General features: G+C 43.3%; 1 protein-coding gene across 3 annotated transcripts in view; it reads right to left on the reverse strand.

Moving 5' to 3' along the window:
- Positions 1-25944, reverse strand: part of wwox (WW domain containing oxidoreductase) — a 137840-nt gene that overhangs the window by 82718 nt on the left and 29178 nt on the right. For all 3 annotated transcript variants that reach the window (XM_026176192.1, XM_026176193.1, XM_026176194.1), the window contains exons 6-8: positions 14342-14430; positions 10218-10403; positions 7722-7986 (exon numbers count right to left, since the gene is read on the reverse strand). In XM_026176192.1, coding sequence (XP_026031977.1) covers positions 7722-7986; positions 10218-10403; positions 14342-14430 — 540 coding nt within the window. The remainder of the gene's footprint in view (positions 1-7721; positions 7987-10217; positions 10404-14341; positions 14431-25944) is intronic.

Below are 25944 nucleotides of genomic sequence, written 5' to 3' on the forward strand. Positions count from 1 at the left end.
TCATTTATAGCATATTAGCCTGCTTGACACTAGTCGGTACACTGAATGCAGTGACTAAAAAGGTGACAAAACACTGATCAATGCATGAGGAGATCAACCATGAAGGGATCCACTATGAAAAGAACAAAAAGGCAGACAGGAAGAAAGAGAATGCAAGAGAGAGAGATGACAACTTAGGGACAAGAGCCAGTCAGAGCAGAGGACAGGTCTGGGTCAATACTCGCACCACATACTGCTGACACTGCACCACTCAACACGCGCACACATGCATGCCACACAAACACGCACATTGTCACAGACAGACAGACATCAGACCAATCAGTCAGCCGGTGTCAATGTTTCAAGAGGAAGACGGAGAAAAGAAGAGTGTGAAGGTATGTAGCTGTACAAAAAACAAAGTCAGACATGCCGGATATCCACTGCGTTCAAGGACATTTAACAGAGTGAACTAAGTCACTGTGAGCCTCGTCCAGCTTTCTTACAGCTGTCTATATATTAAGGAAAAACAGCAGACCCAGTATTTAAAGGGTCAGTTCACCCAAAAATTGAATAAAACAGTTTCATTTAAATTCTCAGCTGTTTCCAGGCACATTCCTTGTTGTGCTTCTAACTTAAAATTTTAATACAAATCAAGTTGAACTTAACTTTTTTCCTTTTCCATTTTTTTTTACATCATGTTTTGATTTTTTTCAAATAATATTTACCAGCTGATCAATCAAAATAGCAGAAAACTAATTAGAAAATATCTAAATCAGTTAAGTTAACAGCAAGCAGTCGCTCAATCTTCAGCGTGAATATTTCATGGCTTTCTTCCCAGATAGCAATTTTTTTTCCGGATGACTGGAGAACACAAAACATTTGAAGACATCAGATTTATCTCAGTCTTTTATTTATTTACATTTTTCCATTTCATAGACTGTATGACTATGCGGTTGATTTAGGGATAATCATCAGATTCCCCAATAATGAAAGAAATAATAATGAACTGAAGCCTTTACCTCATTGCACATGCAGCATACATATAGAAAACATCAAAAAAATATATTTTAATGTGATGTATTAGTCATCCAAAACTCTTCTTTGCTGCATCCTGTTAGATTAGCTTTTGTTTTTTTTTTGTTTATTCGGTCATGTGCTTTAGCTTTTTAGTATGTGCATATGTGTTTGAGTGTGAGTGCGTGTGTGTGTGTGTGTGTGCGATTATCGCAAAAGAGAGGTCTCTCCATCTTTGAAATGAATTAGCGTGTGGTGCCTTATTGAGTGAGGTGCAGTGTTTAAGTGAAACTGATGAGAGATGTGTGAGCAGCGAGGACTGGGCTATAAGTATGTGACTGAGGTCACAGGTTAATCCCTATTGATTTACTCCACCGTCTGCATACAGCAGCACGGGAAGACAAGAAAGGGGAGGCCTGCCTTACCAGCTACCACACAGAACAAATGCAGTATTTAAAACAAAAAAAAACATCTCACACCTGCACCTCTGCACACATGTTAAGTGGGGTAAAGACAAGAAAATTAAGCATCATTTAATCCCTATAAAGTTAGTCGAACGCCCTCTACTTCTAAATAAGCATCAATGAGCAATATGATCATTGATTCAATTAAAACATGCTCACATCCTCGTTTCATTGTTTTAAACAAAATAAATAAAAACAAAATATGCATGTTTGCAATGCGTGTATTTGTTAGACAAAGAGAAGCAGATTTTTTTTTTTTTGCTTTAATCTGGAGAGCAGGTGAACTCACAGCGACCCCAGGCAGAGACCGCCGGGCCCGAGTACGTTTGAAAAGAAACCAGAATGAAACCTAAACAGAGCTGTATTTACAGTACAAACAGCATCCTCACAATCTCATCCCACAGAAGGACAGGTGAAATATTACATTAATATGAACAACTATTAATAATAACGCCCCCCATCCCCTCCTCCTGCACCACCTCTTGCCCCATCACTCCTTCTCTCTCTCTCTCTCTCTCCGCCTCTAATCCTATCATGCGGGCAATAAGTGTATGCACCATGAGCACATTTAATTTCTGCGGTTGGTTTTCAGCGAGCCCAGAGGTGAGCCTTAATAAGGATCAATGGCACTTTATCTGGGACAGCACCCACTTCACAGCATGCAAATTACACAGCAACCCTTAAAAAAAGAAATGGATTTAATTAAAAAATGTAGAACCACGGGCTCTGGAAATTCAATTAAAGGATTTATGCAAAGGTTGGCTAGCTTTTTGTGTTGCAGTTCCTGCTTATATAATGAGCTTTTCATATTAAAAATCAATAGGTAATCTGGGCTAGGGGATCGGCTGCTTATGTACATTTTTGAAATCAATTTGAAAAATAGTCCATCAGCTCTGTGTGACAACAAAGAAGGGAGGGAGTGGTGCGTGCATGTGTGTGTGCGTGTGTCAAGTTGTGAGGGTCAGCAACAGGAAAACGGTACCAGTGGATGAGTGAAAAAGAGGTGATAGGTTACATCTCTCCTCTCTGAGGGTTACAGGAGAAAAGCTCTGAAGCTCTAAAGCTATGAGAGACCAAGGGTGAAGGAGGCGATGTGGAAGAGTAGAGGGTAAGTGAGTAAGGATGTCTCTCTGGCCAGGTCACTTTCTGGCTCTTTGGCCTGTTCTGATCCCTTCTATTAGAGAGAGTGTCCCTTGGCAGTCAGGGTCTAGCTGGTTCTGACCTGTAGCTCTTGGGTAATTTAGCCCAGCCCCAACTCAGACTCAGCCCCGACTCAGACAACCCCAGCTGGGGAGCCGTCCTAATGGTCTCCCTGAGGTGTCTGGAGCTGGAGGAGCAGAGGATGTGGTTGATTCTTTAAATGATGTTTCTTCACAAACAAATCTTAGCCAGTCACAGAAACACGTCTTAGAAAGAGGTACATGCAGAACTCATGCACGCAAAAAAAAAAAAAAAGTGACAATCTTTTGCAGACTTAAGCTTTTTTTTGTTTGTTTCATTGTTGAAAAATTACTTCTTTTCTTCTTAAACTTCTTCTGTTTTCAACAGGGATATTGTTCATCCTTCCTTCACACTCATGTTGTATAACTGTACGCAGGCATGAGGGGTGAATGACTGACTGCATACAGCAGCAGACTGTCAGCATTTGATTGGTTCTTTATTGATCCAGACACGCTTTCCATCACATCAACTCATCCACAATAAACCATTTACACAGTTTCCCTGTGCAATGGAGCACATAACCAGGCCTCAGGCCATCTCTGTGCACCAACTGGGCGTGCGTGTGTGTGTGTGTGCGTGTGCCTGTGTGTGCCTGTGTGTGTGTGTGTGTGTGTGCCTGAGCATTTGTGTGTTTTCTTTAATGAAATGGTATCTCCATGGCCAATAATCCCAGTAACAGGATTGGGCAGAACACACATGTCAATACAGGCAAATAGGATTGTATGCTTTTATCATGCCACACCAACACATCTTGTTTCTCACTGCCTGCTGATGTCTCTCTCTACGTAGTGCAGCAGCACGGCAGGATACGTCTCGCAGGAATATCACATTGATTATATCTAGTTCTTCAAAAATGGTCTAAAACATGGCCTCTAAAGGAAATCTGAATCATGACAGCGTGTGAACCTCATGCCAGTTGGCATAATATGTAATATTCTTTCTACCCCACTAAAGAGAAACCTACACAGTGTTTCCAGTCAGGCTGGAGCTGACCCCCTCCTGTGTAGCCCCTAATCATCCAAGAGGACTCTATTACAACGGCCTGGCAGCTCATCTAACCTCACAGTGAAGAAGGGTGGGGGGGAGGCGGGCGAGGAGATTGGGACCTCTGCTCCTCTTTCTTTCCACATGGTTGAGCAGCACACACACATACACACAGGCTTCCTAGGTGTACAGCAAAGCTGCCCGCCTCTTTGGGCTACACCAGATAGGAGATGGAGCATCTGACCTTATGTCTGGCTGCAGGAGAGAAACCGATACCGAAGTAACAGTGCCTGCTGTACTCACACATAGCACCAACCAGCCATTCTACGGTGTGTCTGCTAAATGGTAATGCTGATGTCTCTCTTGCAGGATTTGTCTCTTGGGTTAACCCCCAAGCTGCAGGATTGAGCTCCTGGTCACATTAGGCAAGGCTCAGCTGAGAAGGAGGCAACGCCAGTCCCACATCTCGTGCCTGAACCACTGACTGCTGGTGCCTGGTCAAAAGTTCAGCTTGTGCATATGTAAAAAGGTGGCTGGGTGCCCGAGGCAGGATCTTGGGTAAAATAATCATGCAAAAACGCTAAGAAGCATGGGACTAGGCGTGAGCGCTGATGAAACCGGCCTCTGGGAGAATCGAGGCGTCTGATTGGACCAGTAGAGCCTCTTAGGCCTGTGCCCACAGCACCCCTCCCCTCTCTTTACCCATTATAGTGGATGATGTACTGGAGCCACTGCCCACACACTGGTCTCCATTCAGCTCAGCACTGTCTCTGCCTATAGTTAAGGTATATACTTGATGGGTATAGGCTGAGCCCAGCTGCTCAGAGCCTGAGGGTATACCGATCTTGAGGGAGCAATCAGTCAGTCAACAAAATGTCACAGGGTCAGCGATCCAGCATGACAGGACGGTGACAACTTCACAAAGGTTACAGCCAAATTAATAACTGCAACAGTCACTGAAATTCATTATGTGCTGTTTAAAAGTGTGCCCAGAGTTCAGATTCAAAGGAAACCATCTACAATCTAGAAAGACCCACAAATCCTACAATGTTTGATCAAATAAATCGACCAAGATCTGCATCAATCAAACTTTTCTGCATTAAATTGCTCTAACTAAATCACTTGATAGCAGATGTTTTTTTGCCTCTCTCGCTCTCTCTTAGGTCTCTCTCTCTGTCACACACACACATACACACACAGACACACACACACACAACTTCAGGCCAGATCATTTGGTGCTGATAATCACACCAAAGGACACAGGCAAAACTCCCACACTAAACACGCTGAATTAAAGAAACAGGAGTTACAGGCCTGGTTGCACAATCTCTGATAAGTAGATCAAGGCACAGGGAGGGGAACATGATGTTAGTGAGAGATAGTTTGGCTGATTAAAATGTCATGGCTCTTTATAGATGTCTTTCTCAACTCAGCAAAATTGAATCAGTTCTGTGCATCAATAGCAGAGTGGGCTGGGGCTCCCTGCTAATAGAGAAGTTTCTTTCTCTTAAGTTCAAACCACAACACAAGGAATGCAAAAGCGAGGAAGTCACACATGTTTTGATTAGACGTGACCAAAGTACGGCAACAAGAAAAGAGACAAAAAAAGCGTGCAAGTTCAAAGATAACATAAAAGAGCAGGAAACAATTAATAAGGGGCGAAAACATGGGTGTGATTAAATGACCGACCACGGCACATATAGCCCTACATGACATTTGATCACCTTTACAATAGCAGTCAATTAATGACTTGGGATCACATGTAGCTCCAGGTGTTCCAGCCGTCTCTGTGTTGCGAATTCATGCGTGTGCTTGTCCATGTGTGTCTGTTCGTGTTGAAAAGCTCTATTTTACCCCACCTGTGCTCATATAAATCAAACCTGTGCTTTAAATGAGGGGCTGGTTATTTGCGCAAGAACACACATGGGGGCTTTGTGATTGTTTTTTGGAGTCAACATTCTGCTTATGTTTGCATCCCAGAACAATCTCCATGGATCCCGCAAGCGTACGCAAGCAATTAAAGCGATAGCATCTTCATATCCCTGCAACCAATAACTGAAATAATATCACTGTTTTATTAAGCCCTTAATGTGGGGGCAGAAGGAGTGAGGAGTGGGATTTTAAAGAGGATACACTTTCAGGGGCCTTATCAAGCCCAGATTTAAATAAGAGCAAATGCTCAGCTTAGGGGTGCGTCTGTGTATCTGTGTGAGTCTGTGCGTAAGGCTGTGTGTCTGCGTGTGGCCTTTATCAGACATTAGCTTTAGCTAATCGCTGTGTCAGCACACCAGAATTTAATTACTAGCTCTACCTTTGTCCTTTAATATTTACTAACATCTACACTTCATTAAATTAATGACATATAAAATTTAAAAAAAGAAAAAGAAAACCCTCTGCTAATTGGTTATGTGTGCTTGCTCCTAAAATGTTAGCACCCATTCCTTAAGATACATGAAAAAATACACAGAAGTATCATCCAGACTAGGGTAGCATTCCAAATAATGTGATTAGAAGGAATGCTGGACAAACTTTGGCTTTTACGAATGAAACACGGGACGAAGTGATTAAAAAATTAATTCTAAAATAAAGAGACTGGACGCAAAAGAGTGCTTTGTGACAGAAAAAGTCAAACTGAGGAAATATTCAGCCTGGCATTTTGCAAAAAGGTGCTGAGGAGCCGTTCCTCTCATCTCTCATCCTATGTCAAATGGCGGAGAGACAAATGACGGCCCGAGGCCTTGCGTCTGTCAAACATGATGGATCAGAACAACGCTTCACTAAAACTCCACCACGCTGCCTTTCAACATCACATTTTCACTTCAGTGCAAACACTAAATTGATAAAGTATGAAGAACAGCTAATGGAAAGATGTAATAGTCAAACTAAAGCATATATTAGGAGGCTATGGAGCCTAAAGGGTAGAGTGCTGCTATCCATTGAAAAGTCTTAGAGAGCACAGGACACAATATGGACTGAAATAAATCACGGTGCTGGATTTTATCGTTCATATCTAAAGCGTGTGAGGACGTTAACCTCAGGCACCTTATATCATCTCGTGCGCACACACATATGTGCTATTAAAACGTTCCCACACATACAAATCATGCAGATGCTTACACATTCACAACAGTTGGTGTCTGAGCCACACTGTAAAGGTTAAACCCTTCACGGGAGTTTAGCTGTAAGTTGTCCGATATCTTATGATCCAACCAGATGCCACAGCGGATGCTGTATGCATGTGTGTATAGCTGAAGTAGTGCTGGGCAGCTTCATTACTGTAATCCCCAAAAAAGACACTGTATCACAAAAGTGCTGAGCCAAACTCGAAATCCTTCCTTAATGCCATCCTTCCAAAACTGGGTAGGAGTTCTCAGATCAGCCACAACTCAGGTACAGATGCTAGAGGTTCTCCTATACTGTGCGCTTGTGTCTGTAAAACAGCAGTGGCCTTGCAATGGCACCCCACACAAAACTATACCCATCCAAAATATACTGATTGGTCGGGGAAACTTAAATCACTGCAACAACAAAGAGCTGCCACATTCAGTAAAAATGTATTAGGCACAGAACTTTTTTTATTTTAGTACTTAACTGCATAGGAGCTAGGGCTGGGATTAGGCATTAACAGCAGCCTATAATAGTCGCGGTTCTCTGGAATAGAGTACTGAGAGGATAGAAAACTGTCTTTCAGGGTTAAACAAACAGTGCCATGCAGAAGAGGAAAACAAACCACAAATATCTCTCTATCTATTAAACCCAGACTCTTTCCCTGAGCCTTCAGCAGATCTACCCCTCTCCATCCTGTTCCTGTCCTCTCTCCCAGAAATGTGCCAAGACAAATACGCCGGCTCTGTAAGCGCTATATGAGAGTCACAAATTCACAGACTGGCTTTGCATTTAGAAAAATATAACTAGCTGCAGAATTACTCCAGCGCAATGAAAAGTAATGTCAAATGTTAACCAGTCGAGCGTTTCAGCGAGCCTTCAGGCAGGCTGAGCTACAGCCTGCGCACTCGTGAGGTAATATAACACTTTCTCCAAGCTTCTTTTCTCGCTTACCATAGACTTTGTGAAAGGTCTGGCCAGTGTGAAGAGAAAGGTCATCAGCCACCAGCTCCGGTGTATGGAGGTGTACATCATGTTCCCAGGATGCAATGCGTTGGAGGTGACACCGTAAGGCGAAAGCCGCCGGTGGAGCTCGTTGCTGAAGAGGATGTTGCAGAGTTTGGCGCGGTTGTAAGCCAGCATGGACCAATAGTCCTTCTTTGAGGGGGACAGCAGCACAAGGTCCACTTTGCCACATGAGTCTAGGAGGTCTGTGAACCTGAAAGATAGTTTGCATTAAGAGTAGTTAGTGTGAGTCTGCCTCGGCCTGCGCGTAGGCTTTCCGCCGGCAGATGTGTGGCGCTTTCTGCATACAAATCAAAGACGTGACATGATGTTCTTTAATTGCCTGCGACAGAGCTGTTAAAATCCAGATGTTTGACAAGGCCCCTTAAACATTACACTACTCGTTGTGTTATTACACGCTCACACAAAAATCTCAATACACGAAAACTACACTGTGTATTTATGCGTCTGTGTGTGTACGTATGTGTGAGAGGCGCGGGATGAGGCTCCAAACCAGCGGAACACATCCTACATATTAATCCAGTCATTAGAAAACAACCAATCAAAATGTCACCTGGTTTCCTTGTTGTGATTTTACAAGCTCGCTGCCTCTTGTTTACTGTCGCCTTCCGCAACATCCTTGCTTGGCTAAATTACAACATCTGCAGGCTTTTCATTTCATGTGCTGCAACTTCGTAACTACTTCAGCAAGTAGAGGTTAATAAATCAATTGCCTCGACGCTAAAGCCTTTTTTTTTTTTTTGTAAATCAAAATTTGTTTGCACGACAAGCCGAAGCTGTGCCTCGTTACAATTGAATGAGGTCTCGCAGTGATATTAATGTCGAGATTTTGGTTTTCAAACATGTCGTTTACTGTCTCTGAGCTGCAGCTTAGATATTTCAGAGGTAATTTCATTAAGGATATGATCTCTCGTTTGACCAGATCTGATGTAGTACTAGAGTAAAGTAAACCTGTATTGGGTCAATTCCACAGTAAGCCCCTGTGGTGGAAACTGATAAAGTGTCCAGCCATTACTCCTGCGTCCATCTTTTCCATTCCTGTCCCTTACAGGTCACTGCTTTACCAAGCGGACAAGGGGCTTAGGGAATACAATATACTGCCAGGTCATGGGTCACCCACTGCCTGTGAGGGGAGGCTAAGTAAGTAAACATGAAATCAGCGGAAAGTGAAAATAACACAAGCAAAAAAGGGAGGGACTTCAGTGGATGTAATATAGGTCTGGAATGAGGTGGACAGAATGGAAGATGCAATATGAGATATTGTCTACTTTTGCTCCTTTATTCCTTCTCTCTAGTCTGTGTTAGTGTGTAACTGACTCTCTCTGGTTCTGCTTTAGCCTGCTTTGAAGGGGTTAAAGCCACTGCTGATTGTTGAGGACAGAAGGAGAGAGGCAGTGTTTGTGAGGCAGAAAAGGAGAGCAAACTGTAGGGTGAAGAGTAAGGAGAATACCTGTGCATTCTTACCACTGCAAATACATAAAAATAGTACACATCTTCCTTATTCTAACCCGACAGTTTTTACACAATCAAAACTTGCCTGTACCCACTTTTCTTACTGCTTTAGCAAGTTTTGTGTCAATCACATGTCAATATTCCCTTCACGGCAACCTTTCCTTCCATGAGCTTTTCCTACTCCGTCTTCCTCCGACTTTTCCTACAGCTTGTAATAGCAAAGTGACCCCAAGTGAATCTGAGTGTCAAACCATCCCCTCTGCTGCTCCTGCCCAATCATGCATGGCAGCCTGTATAACATAACTCATATGAGGGCCCCTGTAATAGTGCTGCTGTTTGATCTGCTAGAATAACTCTGCGTATGTTCGCGTTGTCTCAGGTCACTCTGCCGAGCTCCAATCAATCACTGCTTGGCCGTCTGACTGACTGAAGCCACGATCAATGCTGCACACAGACAGGGACTGGCTCTAAAATACATGGCTCGGGGTCTGGGCTTACAGATTACTGCAAGACTCTGCGCTTGTCTGCTGCATAACAGAAAAACTTGAGCCTTTGGAGTTCCTTGAGAAAAAAAAATGGAGGAAAGGGCTGAGTCAGGGGGGTCAGACATAAAAGAGCAGATACTTGATCAAAGTAAATTTTAGCTGATAAGGCCATCCATCATGCTGATGATACGTTTAATTCACAGTGACAGCATGCGGAAAGGAATGAGTTTGAGTGAGTGAGGCTGTCATGTTTGACAATACGCATAAAGTCTTATCTGTCAACTCGTCGGGAAAACTAGCCAGTGCAGCGGCTTTAAGTGCACGACTGGCGATGAACTCCTGAAGACTAGACAGGCTAGTTCTGGGCAATTATCAACGTGACTTTAATATGGAAAGACCTCACTGATACAGACAGCAACCTCTCGACAAACAATCAAACATATTTATACTCACTAACACAAAACTAGTCAATCTTCCTTTTCTTTACCTATGTGACTCAGAGGAAACCACCACGACACGTGCTGGGGCTGAACGACGCAGCACGTCTTGTAGACATTGCACTAGCAGGAAGTGACCCAGATGGCAGATCTGGAAGGTGGACTCCAGGTTGTCTTCAGTCAGCATATAGGGCTGAGTGCACACTGCTGCGTTACACACCAGAATGTGCAGCGGCCTATGGGAGGAAGAAAACAGAAAAACAAAACATGTTTGACTGATTGTGAAGTGAAAACAAACGGCCAAGGAAAAAGATTTCCTACCATATCAGGATGAAGAAGATGTAATGAGAGACAGAGGGAGGATTTTTTTTTAAAAGAGGAGAATTAGAGAAAAATGAAAGCAGAGAGAGGAAACGGGGTTTCTTATTCCAAAGTGCGGTAGACTTTAGAGGTCTCCAGAGACAGAGCATCAGTAATGCTGATATGATACAGAGGTTTCCAGTGCAACTCCCTATGGATACACAGCTACTCTAGATACCGAATACAGCTGGCTGGGATCCAAGAGCAACACCACAATGAAAAGCAATCTCAAACAGTTTCAACACACAGGGGTGGTGAAAGTAATGGATGTTGATACTGGCTCTGTGGAAGCACTTTGAGTAACCAAACCTACCAACACATCGACTCAGAAAGGCCAAGCAGAAGAAAACAGATCAAAGAAAAACCACGCGCTAAGTCATGGAATAAAAAAGGAGCTGGCATTATTAAAAAGGTCCCGTGAGAAAGCATATGTTTTAGGAGACGGAGACATGCAAAGCATTTTTATTCTTGCAGAATCCGTGTGGGCGACTGAGCAACGCTTCCCGCTCACACGGAAAGGGAAGGAGATTGCTGGATTGGTCAGGGCAGCGAGAGATCCTTGTCGGTGACAGCGTCGCTCCAGCGAGCTCAAAACCACAGTAACACAGTCGAACAATCCAAACACACCCCACCAATTTTTAATTTCTTCCATTAGAATTAATTATGAGGCCGAAGGCAATTTGTGTACCCTGTGTTTAAGACTGCCTACTGGATTAATTAAAAACTGGATGCTGGAAAATTAATGTGTGAATTGTTATGCCTTGCTATAATGAGCCATCCCATGCTATTACATAGTAGTGTACTGTACGATCACCTTCAGGCCTCTGAACACACAAGGTTCATTAAAGAGCACCAACCTAGGCACAAGTCAACTTAAAGAACGCCGACCTCAGCGCTTTATCGGCAACGCACACACTAGGAATGTGAGATATTTAAATTTTCGCCCAAAATAAAACAATTGAGGAAGACTCACTTAATTAAAAGAACATTCGTAAATAAACAACCTCTGCGACCTGAGTTTAATCCTGATAACACGAGATAGGAGAGTAAAAGTTGCTGTAATGCTCAGAAATTTGCTCAGAAATCGCTCTAAGCTTAAAAGTAGGCAAAAAAAAAAAAAGACTGGTTGTTTTTGCCCCAGTGTTCACATGTCTAATAGAGTGTGAAGTACAGTAACAGTGTGCAAACCTCTTGGCTCCATCCCTAATTTAGTGGCTAGGGGCAGTAATATCACAGACACAAAGCCCGACCTCCTCAACCTTTCACTGCAGCTGTTGATTTAAACTAACGCTTACGGCACTTACACCTCTTTAGCATTGCATGTTATGACCTGTAAAGGCAAAAGAAAAACAAAGCATCACAAATTGGTGATCAAAAAACTCCACAAATAAACAACTTTCCTCTGGTCAGTGCAGCGATTTCTCCCATGCAGCTCAGATGGGCCTCTGGTGAGTCTGCTTGTAATGTAAAAGGCCTGTTAATTCGACTGCCCACCAGTTAGTCCCTCTCTCATAAGCGCAGGTCTAATGAATGTCTTTAATAGGCCTACTGCTGCACACCACATTCCCTCTGTCCACATTAAGACCTCACACAACACTGTGTGCACCGTGCAATCTCAGCGCTGGTCAAACGAGGGTGTTAACTACCGAACGGGGAGACATCAGTTTATATATTTACTTTAAATAACCCCCCTGGGTATGACCCCTGACCTCTATGATAATGTAGGCCAGCAGGAAGAGATTGCCTGTGTGAGCTTGGCTCGTACTGCTGGTCGTTAACGATGCACTTTGCTCCAAACACATATACAGTGGATATGAGAGCGCCACTCATTTTGACCCACATTTAAACTCGCACTACAGAAGCAACATAATAAGGGAGCAAGAAAATAATCCAACCCTTACAAGAGTATAAATGAATGGAAGAATTGTGGACGAAGGTTGTCTGGTTTGTATATTATTTTTAGTTATATTCATTTGTTTGTTTAGTTTTTAAAAATCCTCTATTACATTTTAAATGCTTGAAATTAAAACTGAACTCAGTAAAAACAAATCAGAGGTGAAAACAAATTCCACGTGTTAATTACGGACCGTTCAGTAGAAATTATATTAGGGCCTTCTGTCAGTGCCGTCCTCCATCAATTACATCCCAATGAAACTGCGCCACATTCAACAATATCAATATCCAGGTAATTTCATTTCAATGGACAGGCAATTAAAGCAGAATCGGGGTCAATGGAACACAAAGCAGCGTGAAAGCCACTGACTAAAGCACTTAAAAGCAAGAGAGTGAGAAACGAGAGAAGGAAAAGAAAAAGACTCTGATTACATTTCACCTGTCAATGACACGCTGCAGGAGCATTATTGTGCATGTGCGTATGAGCATGTGTGTGTGTTTGTGTCTGTTTGTCTCTGTGTGTTTACAAGTGTGTGTGTGTGTGTGTGTGTGTGTGCCCGCGTATGTCTGTATGCACATATTTGTGCGTGCTGTGTTTGCCACTCCTGTGCATGTTATGCCTGAAGACATACGTGCAGTAATAGAGTGGTGGTAGACTCAGACAGCTGCCCAGTGCCATTCACAGCTCAGAGCTCCCAGCCTCCACTCTGCTCTGTTCGCCTTCTGATGAGAATTAATGTACTCTGACGTCCCCTGGGAGTCCCGCACTCCCCCCCCAACAGCACGGCTAATGAAGAAATACAACCTTGCCAAAATACTGAGGTGGAGAGAGAACGACACAGACGTAGAGACGACACGAGAGAACGGGAAAGAAAGAGAAACTAAGGCAGATAAAACATTTGTAAACAGTGATATGCAAAAAAACTAAAGTGTGAGAGGACTGAGGAGTTGAAAGGAGGCCAGCATAACTTGAGTGTGGGTGGGAGGGATATATGTAAGCGCAGGGAGGGAACTATAGGACACAGAGTGAGGGAAGCCACCGTGAGGTTTGGCTGTGACCCAAGACACGTGTCCTGGATGGCCATAACCTGCCCCAGGGCTGCTACGGGCGATGACTGCCCGGCCTCTCCCCAAGGGGCTCCCTTGACACCAACACCCCCTGCGCACACACAAAAACACACTCCCCTGCCTAGAGACCTGCGGGTGGATGAGCCGTATGGATGATAGAAATTATGACCCCAAAATAGCAACCGTACGAACGGCCACGGGACGCAAGACACATGCTATAAAAGCTGACCACCACAAAATAAGTGCCATAAAGTGTGTTCGACCAATGTCAAGCAAATCGACACAAATAGACACACTCACTCCTGGGGCCTTCCCCATATGGTGTCCATCAGTAACATTTTAGATGTCCTTTCAGTATGGCATAATAAAAGAGATAAATAGTTGCTAGTCCTAAATAAAAGACGCTATTTAGTCCCCACAGTTTTAAACTTAACTGTTTATTTATTCCTGCTTTTAGACTAAAAATAAGTCTGAGCAACTAATAGGAAATGCCATGATTTTTTTTAGTTGGGCACGCTGCCATAACTTTAATTAACAAATCAGTTTTAAACTCTTCTCCTGTGTTTTCCACACTGGAGATTCTCCATGTTGTTTGATTGTCCAGGTCCAACATCACGCAGGGCAATTTTCCATATGCAGGGCACCTGCATGAGCATCACCATTTACTGTGTGGTTTTGTGGGACCAATGCCAGCTGAATTCAGTTGTGACCAGCTCAAAGGCAAGAGTAAGAGGAGACAAAATTTATAAACGGCATCTATTACACCACGCCTGCTTGATCCTAAAAAACACACAACCTGCATTTCCAAAACAAGGAAGGGATGAAAATGAACAACATTGTGTTTAATACTTACAGCTTCATTGCTTTGAAAGATTCAGCAAATTCCCTGACGCTGCGCAGAGAAGCCAGGTTGCACATCATTGCTTCAACTCTCGCTTTGTGCTGTTGAGAAAGAGAAAACAATATGATCAGAAAAATACAGACGTAACAGCAAATTAAAAGACATTTCAAAGACTTTTTTTTAGTTTTTTGCCCATTTTAATCGTTGTTGTCAAAGGAAATAGTGATCACAAGTAGAGGCTGAATGTTTGCATTCTGTTTTATTTCACAGGACAATGCAGTGATTCAAGTCCTGGAAGAGTGATCGCTCTTTGCTTGTAGTCCCCATGTTTTCCCCACTTTTACTTTGATGAGAATCCAGGTTTCCAGTTACCGTCCTGTCTAAAGACTCTTAAGAAACTCATAAGTAGTGACAGTGTCCTCTCCCTGCATGTTTGGGTGTGGCTCATCTCACACCATATGTTGGCAGACAGATAGCAGAGAAGAAGAAAAAGATAAATGACTTGAGAAGTGAATGCATAGCTGCATTTACACACTGCTGAAGACAGGCTAAATATTCATCATCCCCTCCATCCTACTGTAGCATTGTGCTGCAGGGCAAAGGCCTCAGCAAAAATGCATGCAAGGACCATATCTGTTTAATAAAATCATACAACGGGGTTCATCAAGTCTGTCAACTCACAGTCTTTCCATGCCTTTCTGTCTCTCCCCACTCTTCCCTTTATCTGCTGAGGCCCTCGACCAAAAAAGCCAGATTCGGTCTACCTGCCCATATGAGCTCACATGGGACTCTGGCATATGTTAGCACGAGAGCGTGCCGCATGAATTGAGATGGAGCATGTAGATTCCAGACTCCAGAGCATCCCTCATGCTCTGGTCTCTGGGCACAGTAGCACCAGGTATTCCTCCTTCCTCTCACCCGCCATCCCAGAGGAACACTGTCCGCTCAGATTACACCCGGAAAGGCGTTCAGCTCGCCATCCGCCGCCACTGGTGTTGCTCCCCTGCATCCCCTCTGATCTGATCTCCTGTCTCTGGGTGTCATATGGGAACGTCTTTCCTCAGCGTGTCTGTCTCAGCACAGCTAAGTACACATGACACTCACAGCAAGGACGCTCCATGGAGCAGTGAGCACAAAGAAAACAATAAAGGGTTAAGAGCATCTTCTGATGGAAATGTGATTCTTCAGGCATTTTACAGACACCTTAACTGCCCCAGGGTGTGTTTATACATGCATACAGAGGCACACGCACACCCGCACACGCACACAACAAATTCAATGTTGTGACTCAAGGGTAAAACCACGCTATCACACCATTATCTATGCCTGAATTATTCTCTTGATGCCACTCTATGCCATTATATGGATGCTATTACAGAGCATTAAAGGGCTGATTATGGCTATTATAGATATGATTATAGGGTACCTGCTTATATGATCTGTACACAGCAGTAATCACAGGTGAGAGGAGACAACTGTCTGATTTAATTGCTTATATGTGCAGTGTGCATTTATACTCTTTGCCACTTTCACAAGGTATACATGCACATAAATGCAGGTGGATTGAAAAGTAATATTTGGTCACCAAAGTAACAATATAGTAGGAAAACCTCATTTGTAACACATATGTTTAAAAAAAATCATCTTCAGTTGTTCATTTTACTGTGAGAAAAATGAGGCATTACCTCCGAACAAGGTCAGAAGAGACAGCAGTGTGATAATTAACAGGTCACTATAAGGCCTCCTCAACAGGATAGCTCTCTATGTGTGTATGACCAGCAGAGAAGATGAGAGCAGGTGTCAGCTTGACGAACACATATCCTCTTCTCTAGAGACATGGAGGGAAAGGAAAGGAGAGATGGAGTAATGGGAGACCAGAGGGAGGATAGAGGGGGGGGTTGAAGAGGGGCCACTGGAGCAAATCCAGCAGGGAGAAGGTGAGCAGCCTGCCTGCCCGCCCGCCTACCCTCCCCCTGCAGATTGAAGTCTTGCGAAGAAAATAAAGTTTATTGCCTGGAAAGAGGGGGAAAAAGCATGTAAAAAGCATTAAAGCGATGGAGGTGAACAATTAGACAGATGGCCAGGTTTTGGAAGGAGAAGAAGAAAAAAAGGAGTAGAAAAAGACGGAGAACGCATAGACGCAATCGTTCAGGGTTTTTATGAGGACCCTGACAACTCCTGGTCTCTTCAAGGGCGAAGGAAAAGTGAGAGGCAGCGAAGCCTCTCTGGTTAACTCTGGAGCAATCGCTGAGTAGGCAACACCACAGAGCTCGGCTCAGGGTGACAGTGCTTACCGCCCCCCAGCTACACACAACCTATCGCTACAACTAAAACAGAAAGGCTAATTCTGAGAGAAACGCGGTAAATAAGCTCCAAAAATGAGAAACCGCTGCAAAGTGAGCGTCCTCGTGTCTACGCGTTCGCAAAACAGGCACGTGTTCAGGACAGAAATCGGCAAGGTCACCGTGAAGATAACATCACCTGATGCCTCAGACTACCGCTGCTGCCAACACCTCTCACCTGTCACCTGCCATCAAACCCAGAAGACGAGCTATCTGTAACAAGACAATGACCTTTAGGACTTTCACCATAAGGAAGGAGAGAAGGAAGGACTAAGAGCAAGGATGGAGGCAAACAGTTAAACTTTTCCTCGGTGAATACAGAAAGTTGGCAACTGCAGAGGTTCTCCTTCTCTATCCTGCTCTTTTCCGCGGCGTACCCAGGAATGACATGTGATCACTGCTGAAAGAAAGATGGAGAAGGAGGAGAGGATAGATGGGGAAGCGCTCTAATACAATTATAACCGGGGCCATCCAATCCAATAAAATGAAGAAGTATTAGAGCAGGGGAGTCCCATCCTGTTCAATAAGATACTGGACCACTTTACTAACTCTTAAAACACACACACACACGTGTGGGCACACACAGGTGCACACACTTCGCTGACCCCTTTAATAGCACAGAAGCCACCCCTAATGGACGCAAGCAAGTGGAACCACCAAATAATACACTGTCTTAATGCACTAGACTCAATCTCATCCCCCTCTCCCCTTATCCTTCTCAGCCTTCACTCTCATACTTTAACCCCTGCTTCCATCTTCCCTCACCTTGTGCTGCTCACCACCTCAGCGCCTCTTATAGATCACCAATGCAGAGGCAACACTTAAGGAATCAGAAAAACCCCTATATATACACAAAACACTTAGCCCGCAGACCCCGGTTAACGCTTCAGACGAGGAGAAGAAGCGAGTAAAGGAAGACAACGCAGTGTCGAATTCCTGTGGTTTGAAGTATCACTCCTGAATATGAGATTCGTAATATTAATATAAAGCAACAGCAGTATAATATGGACATATCCTAACCAGCAGGTGCAGAGGTAAGGTGTTGTAATGGCGATGAAAGTGAATGAGCAGGGAAGACACCATGTGAAAAGGGCACCTTATAAAAGCAATTAGAGAAATGACTTTGAGCCCCTCTTCTTGCTCTGTAGATTAGAACAGGCCTCGGAGGGAGGAACACCAAGGAACTCAGATCTCTATGACCTTGGCCGCAACACACCATACTAAATTGGCCATCAGCTTTTAAGACTCATATCATAGATATATATTTTTAGCAAAAAGAAAAAGAGAGAAGGAAGGAGGGGGGGGGACTGTGGAATGTGCAGGTCATATATCATCCTGTCACAATTATGACGTTTGTTCATAAATACCAACCAATCTCCTCTCCACCTGGCTAAGTCACATGCACTTGTGCCTATGCATGCGCTATACACCGACAAAGAAATTAGACGCACACACACACACACACACCCCACGTGTGGAGAACGCACATGCACATCGCAAATAAAGAAAAGGACACATCTGGCTGGGTGCCCTACCACGGGTCTGAGAACTGACCTCCACACACAGACAAAAAGACTGAATACACACTCAGGTAACGACATGCATTCGAGCACCTAACGCACAAATGAAAGCACGCGTTCTGCACATTACAAACACTAAACACACACAAACAAACAAAATGCACGCCCGCACGCGCGCGCACACACATCCACTTACTCACTGGCATGCACGCACACTGCAATTAATAGGGAGGCAGGTCTCTGGTGAGGAAGAGAAAGTGCCTGTTCAGCACATACAGGCAGAATATGCAATTTCCTCCAGTTAAGTCTGTATTAAATTGATTTCTTCTTTCTCTGACACGGACTGGGTTTTTCCCCTCTAATGAAAGCTGGATAATCTACAGGTTTTCCCTTTCCTGAAATCAAGTTACAAATCAAGCAATTGCAGGGGCAGATATGGGAAAGGTGAAGGAAGGACATGGGATGATTTTCCAGATGAGAAACATGAAGAATGAGGCGCCCACGTGCCGCTGCTCGTAACGTGGGCATCAGGGGCACCTGACACGCGCGCGGGGAGCAAAAAGGCCAGGCCTCGGTTAAGTACTCAGTTGACATTTCTGGTCAGCGACGGCCGTGCCATGTTAGTAAGCGCGGCTCTAATAACTGTAATTAATTAAATGCGTGAATTAGTAAGCACTTCAATGAGCTAATCATTCATTCAAACCTGTCAGGAAGTCACATGGAGGCGGAAAGCTGGAGAAAAGCGCGCTGAGCAGAAAATGACTTTAAAAGAACTTAAAGATGAACAGTAAAACAAAAGGTATTTAGTTACTTTAATGGGTAAAAGCAGCAGTACAAAAATATACGAATAATTAAATTCAATCTTTTTTAGCAGCAATGTGTAATTTAAATAAACCAAAAGTAGTCATTACAGAGGCAACGTTACATAATTACTTTTTATAACACCTATTAACTAATGTGTAAGCAGAATTTTAATGGTATAGCTGGTAGAGGTGAAGCAGTTTTAAGTACTTTATATGCTGGTGTAATTTAATTTTACTGAATAGTGAGGCGTTACATTTTATACGCTCATTACAGGTTTTCAAAATCTTTAACTTTAACTGTCAAATAAATTTAGTGAAGTAAAAAGTGCAATATTTCCCTCTAATGTAGTAAAGCGGGAGTATAGAACAGCTTCTGTAATGCATACAATGCATTATAATACAGCATAATATAATTCAGCAAAAACTGTCTTAGAATATGCTGTCATTTTTAGAAAGTGATTCCAAAAATCTAAATTAACGTGCAACCAGATACAACCAAATTCACACAACAATATATAAGAAATTATGCAGGGAATTATTGGGGTTTGGCTTTTTGGGGGGGTTACTGCTAGTAAACATGAACAATGGCCATGTAAATATACAGATGAGCAACTTTTTGGAGGCTATCTGTGAGGTGAACGGACTGCACACACAGAAAAAGAGCGAGATGATTTTGCATTGAAACTTGAGGTGATCGAGCTTGGCGTTATTTTATAGCTATTGAGACTTTGGCTACCTTTCCAAAGAGACAGACAGGTCAGACAAGAGGAAAAATAAAGACAGAGAGAGGGGAAGGCATAAGAGCAGACAACGAGAGAGGGAGAGAGAGACAGCGATGGGAAATGAAAAGGACAGGGCGGTCATCATAATTGCAGAGTTTGCTTTTCGGATGCAGACAGACCAGGGCCATGGGGCCTGAGGCAGATATCGGATTGCACACAAACACACACATAAAGCACGCACGTACAAGCTGACACGTGCACCCATATATACAAACATGCACATTAAAAATATTTCACCACAGTGGAAGTGTTGTTTCATTAAGAAGAAAAAAAAGACGGTTAATATAAAATCGTTTTGGTTTTTGTTTATGTTTCATAAAGAATCAAGTGTGAAGTCAGATAGCAACATCCAGCTTTCAATCCTAACGGTGTTTTATCATAAAGCTTTCTGTGTCAGTGTGCGTGTCTCCATTTCTGCCTCTACTTCCCTTCTCCCCTCCTTCATCCAGGGCACAGCCTGATCAGATTTACATTAAAAAGTGATGGAGATTTAAATAATGTGTCTATGTTCTCAGAAAGACATCAAGAGATTTTCATCTTACTCTTCTCTTCTTCTGTCTCTTCTTCTCCATTTCCTCACCCTCTCCTGCTCCTATCTCCCCCCCTCATCTTACCCCCTCTATCTCCGCCAGATTCGCAGACAGTGCACATTTTCCTGCATGTCTTCAGTGTAACCGATACCCCTAACAACCAGGATTTTAATGCGTTCCATATTGCTCCCTAATATTTCAGATCTCAGAATAAGCACTGGCAATTACATATTTACACCCAACTTATTTTGCAATTCTGCACAGGGACTTTAGTGTCTGGCTGAACAGCGCACGCAGACTTAGCTGCTGATTATGTTGTGGTTAGATAACAAAAGAGATGGAGAAAAACTCCTAGGCCCTGTGCATTTATATTGTATATACAACTTTCTGTTTGGGCGTGTCAGCAATAAAGCTCCGTTCGCTCAAGTACAAAATAATGCGTTCTTTTCAAGTGCGACAGTAATGTGATTGCTTTATCTAAACCTGCTAGTTTTACTCTGTTTAATTTCTCCTGAAACGCTCGTGCTTTGTGCCATCTCAGTATCCAGAGGCCTGGTAAAGCACCAAAACCATTTACACAAATGTATACTGTTGTAGTGAACACACATCGGCTGTTCAGAGATAATAAATTAAGCCCCTTTGATTTGGTTATCCGAGCCTCCTTTTTTGTATCAGCGTTATAAAAACATAAGCATAACATAATTGAATAAGAAAAGAATCTTGCAATTAAGGAACGTGTAGGCCTTTGATGTGAGTAAGTGTATAATAGGCCTTTTGATGAGGGAATGTTTTATACTCCGCAGGGTCTGGTATGCACTTTGATTAAAAGCTCTTTTGTTCGGCAATATTCTAAACTGCTTACCATTTTCCACTGTCACAATAGTTTAGTCTGGAAAGACAGGAGATGGTGCCTTTTGCTCTTTCTCTCTGGGATAGAAAATCTTGCCCTTTCTCGTATGAAATCACACGGTAGAGATACTCTGTTATCACCACGAGTGCAACAAACGGGGAATGTAAGAGTGACCTTTTAGCAAAGGGATAAAAGGGAGGCACCATCTGACATCAGAGTGTTTGTTTTTACTATTAACATTACTTCAATTTCCAAAGTCAGGAGCACGTTCATCAGCAACCCGCAAATGCAGGTGCTGAAGCACGATTTACATGATCTGTCCTGTCTGCTGATAAGGGTAGTTTTGCATTCAGTGAAAATGCTTGGCAGATTTGAATAATAGGATTCTCATCATGTATCTTTAGCCCCTTGTCGCCTGATAATAGCCTAAAAGACTCTGGTTGAAAAATATAATAAGTGCGTCATGTGACCTCAGCAGAGGTCGAGGGTCAGCGAGCCACGGATCGTCAACAGAACACTGGCGTGACAGAGAATAAATGATGCCTTGTAAACAAATTGAATTATTGCTTTAATTCATGCAGTCTGATTCAATTTGCAGGAGGAGCGATCCTACACAGGGGAACGGAGGAGTGAAGGAGTGACAGCGAGCAAGAAGGAAAGAAGAGGACGACGTGGACGCACACCTTCCCCTCCATCACTCCATCCCACGATGTCTTTGGCTCCACTGAAGAAAAGTAACTGCATTAAGAGTCCCGATCATCTCGCAAGACTGCGTGCTGCTTTCTGTAGACGGCGCGTCTTCCTTTTGTCTCTCAGCTAAATGTATTAAGGTTGTGTCAAATTAAGTTCGAGCTGGGACCACTGGGTTGACTTTCTGCCCTGGCGCTAACTGAGTGACAATATCTGAATTTTATAAACTGGTGCACCCAGAGCATGTTGATGAAGAGGTTTCTTCTTTTAGATGTGGATGCGATGGAAAAAAGGAGAGCTAAAATCTGAAGAAATCTGCTTATTGTGATTGGCAAACAGGAAAGCTCATCCTCCTATGGTACAACCCATGAACCTAAAAAACCCCGTCTAAACCATCAGTATTACTTTCGTCTATCACCCAAAGCTACATTAGGTCTCTCCTCAGTTTGCTCCTTAATTCCATCAGAGTAATCCCACATTATTGCCCTCTAACAGTACCCTAAACGGAGAATAAAAAGTTTGCTCCCCTCTAGCAGTGTATTACCAGGAAACAACAGGCCCTCTCCTCATTAAGTTATAGATATAAATGCTCCAAAGCATGAAATTACCCCCGAGCCTCCCTCTCCAAATAACCTGGTTTGCAAACAAATGATCCGAGCACAAGCAGTAAAAGGCAGATTATTAAAATAATAGGAGGGATTTAAATTTGCATCCACAGAACAATTCGGCAAAGGACTATGCAATTACTCCTCCTCTCCTCCTCCCCTGTTCATTCCACCTCTCTATACCGGCAAGCCTAGAGTCCCTCACACTTTATAGTGTCCATCTGTTCTGTCTAAGAAACAGGAGAACATTCTGGTCTCTTCAGGTGCATCTGCACTTGTGTTGATGTAGCTAAATGCAGGGATGTGTGAGCTAACTTGGTAGTTTGTGGAGCTTTTGTCGAGTCAAAACCACGATCAATTCCCATACTCAGCCCTAGCCAAGTATTTCTCTCCTTCTATGATAAATATCTAACTTTATCCCGAGACGATAACAGTGCCTCCTCCTATGCTGGGGTAAATGGGGAGCGATGAGAGAGTGAGGTAAGCAAGAACGGACAAGGCAAAGGGTGCTCAGATCTGCATTACCTCTGAGTTATGGCCTCCATTTGCATCTCAATCAGCCTCTTTGGAGAGCCTAGCACCTTGGTAACACCCCCATCACACCACAGCCACCCCAGGTAATCAGCGAGATTTAGTGGGACTGGCAGTCTACCATGGGCACCCCCTGGCTGGGGCTCGCTGCTCATTCCCAGCCCCTGGTTTCGCTAAGGGCCCTCTGGGCCACATCCAAACACCGGAGAATGGCAGCACTTAACAAGACTGAGGAAGACCAAAATAGACGAGCAGCAAGAACAGGCCATAAAAAAAGAAGGAAAACAAAGCACCCATGTGATCGTAATACATCTTCCCGCATAGATGTCTGCATAGTGCTCTGAATTGCTGCCTCATTATAGCAGGGGGGTAAAGAAAAAAAAAAAAAGAAAACAAATGTGAACTTGTGACCTCAGGTGAGAACATTTTGTCTCCGAGCTGATGATGACACTGACATCGCCGCGCTGCACCCCTGCAGCAACATCAGGCTCTTTCTAACGTGTAATGGGAGTATGCGCACCCACAAACAAGCACACACGCACACAGCCACATGGTGCGATTTGCAGATAGTGAATGCTCCACTTGAGACTTGCCTCTCTAGTTAGCACTGTCTCATGGCTGGACCCTGCTAAGGCATTATTACCTACAGTCAGCCCTATTGATATTGTGACTCCAGCATCTGTTCACCTCCTTGTTACTGCATGGACCCCAGCACACTGTCCTATCTGACTGTGTGCATGGTTTGTGTGTGTGTGTGTGTGTGTGTGTGTGTGCATCTTAGACCTCTGGGCATGAGAGTAGTCACTTTGCACAGTAGAAGACGAGAGGCTGAGGAGGCTAATAGAGAACCACTGAACACACCAGGGGCCTAATCAAGTGCGAAGGACACATACCCACAGCTCCAAAGCTCTCTCTTAAACAAACACTCTGGCCTTTCTTTCTCACTCTAATCTCACGGATGCTCACAGATACCGATGCCACATCACACAAACTCTTTGTAAGCAAAACAAAAATATAACGAAGAGGGGCGAGACCGAACTTTATCTGCAAATACAGATGGCTCGGGTGACCATGGCAAAAAATAAATAAAAAAAGAGGGAAACAAAAGGCAAACAGGAGGGGTGCAAGGAGTGAAGATGGAAAGACTAAGAATGAGGAGCTGAGTTTCAGTTATCAGAATCAAATATTAGTGGGGAAAAAATGGGGAGTGGGCAACATTAATCAAAGTGTTCACCTAGTGGGCAGCCATATGGCAGATCAGCACGCCAACAGTGCAAACTTGCTGATCTTCAGTAACGGAGTGCAATTAATTCCACTAGCTGCATTCATCTCTCCCTCACACGCTGAAGGAAGGGAGGTAGAAAAGAAGGGGAGAGAACAGAGGAGGGTTTGTTATGACTCTTTACTCTTCCTTCTAAACTCTTTTTTCCCCCCCAATCTCTCTCAAAGCAGAGGAATCAAACCTTGGTGATGAATGAGGTGGACACAAGGGCCTCAGGTAGCTCCTGTGGCGATGGTGGGGGGGGGAGCGACGAGGGGTGAGTCAAGAAAAAGCGAGAAATTAGGAAGCGGAGAGGAAACAATGGTGGTGAGGGATTAGCTTATTGTAACATTTGTTCAAGGCATTTGTAAGACCTTGAAATCTATATTTATGTGTCTCGTTTTCCTTCAAAGACTTATTTTTCCTAATGAACACAACCTAGTTTAAAAATCTGAAAAATCCCACTGCATTTACTGAAAGTTTATAAGGCAAACGGTACCAACAGCATCACCAAAATGACTAAATTAGAATGCAACTCTATTTGCAAAGCATCGTAATGAGTGTAAGGCACGCACAATACCACTGGTCAAAAAATAAAGCCTCATAAACACGATGTAAATCCTATTATCCAGCCCGCATAATAGCTTTTTTACACAAGACTGTGCAAATAAAACATTGTGTCTATTAACGTTTTCCAACTCTCCCAAAAATTTATAGTGGTGCTCATAAAATCCTTTGAAAAAAAGGCCGAAAACTTTTTTGTAATTTGCCTGCATTTGTCAGAGAGCAGGAATTAAAGTTTGCCCTCTTAACAAGTGAGGCACAAAAATGCAGATTAACCTCAAAACTCAATCTCAATACATCTACACTGAAGTCTTTCTCCGCAAGATTAAACCAAATACGATGTGTTTTTTTTTCTTTATCATAAATCAATTCATTAAAATGTAAATTAAAAGAGAAAAATGATAATGATAAGTAATGTCATTCTCAATCACATCTTCTTCTTTTTCAGCTGGGTAGATAAAGCAAATAACGAAAAAAGATGGCAGAACAAAGTAAACACAACCTGACCACACACACACCCATTTCAAACCTCTTTTGGTTTTATGTAAAATTACCGTCTCCCCCGGCTCTTAACACAAGCTCATCTCCATTAGCCGCAACCTAGTAAAACTGACTCCCCCAAATGAGTTGTGAATATGCATTCCCCTGGCCCAACTCTCCCATCCATACAAAAATACTGCATCCGCTCACTTACATCCATATCTCTTGTAAGTCAGCTCATCCCATAGGCCTAGTCACCATACTACCCATACCAATATCATAAATGACTGTGGGGGAAGCCTTCATTAGGGCAGCAATGCCCCTCCACCCGCCTAATCAGGGCATTTTCCTCGAGCACATTGGGATGGTGGTTTATGGCCCAAACGGGGTTCTGTTAATGAGGAAGTATACATGTCTCCATTTCCTGTCTAGCCAGGTCGGCAGTTCCTGTAGTTGAGTCTATTATAATTCTATTGCTTTTTTTAATGAGTTATATTCATCTTGGTAAAGCGTCAGACACCATAAAAGCAAATAATAACAATAAATGCACATAATACAAATCTACTTCTGCTAAATGCTGTTATAGTCACACAGTAGTGAATGTTTTTTCCTCTCTCATACAAACACTGTCGAGCGATCCACTGCACTCCAAGCAAC

This window comes from Astatotilapia calliptera, chromosome 7, assembly GCF_900246225.1.
Source record: "Astatotilapia calliptera chromosome 7, fAstCal1.2, whole genome shotgun sequence".
Taxonomy (NCBI): domain Eukaryota; kingdom Metazoa; phylum Chordata; class Actinopteri; order Cichliformes; family Cichlidae; genus Astatotilapia; species Astatotilapia calliptera.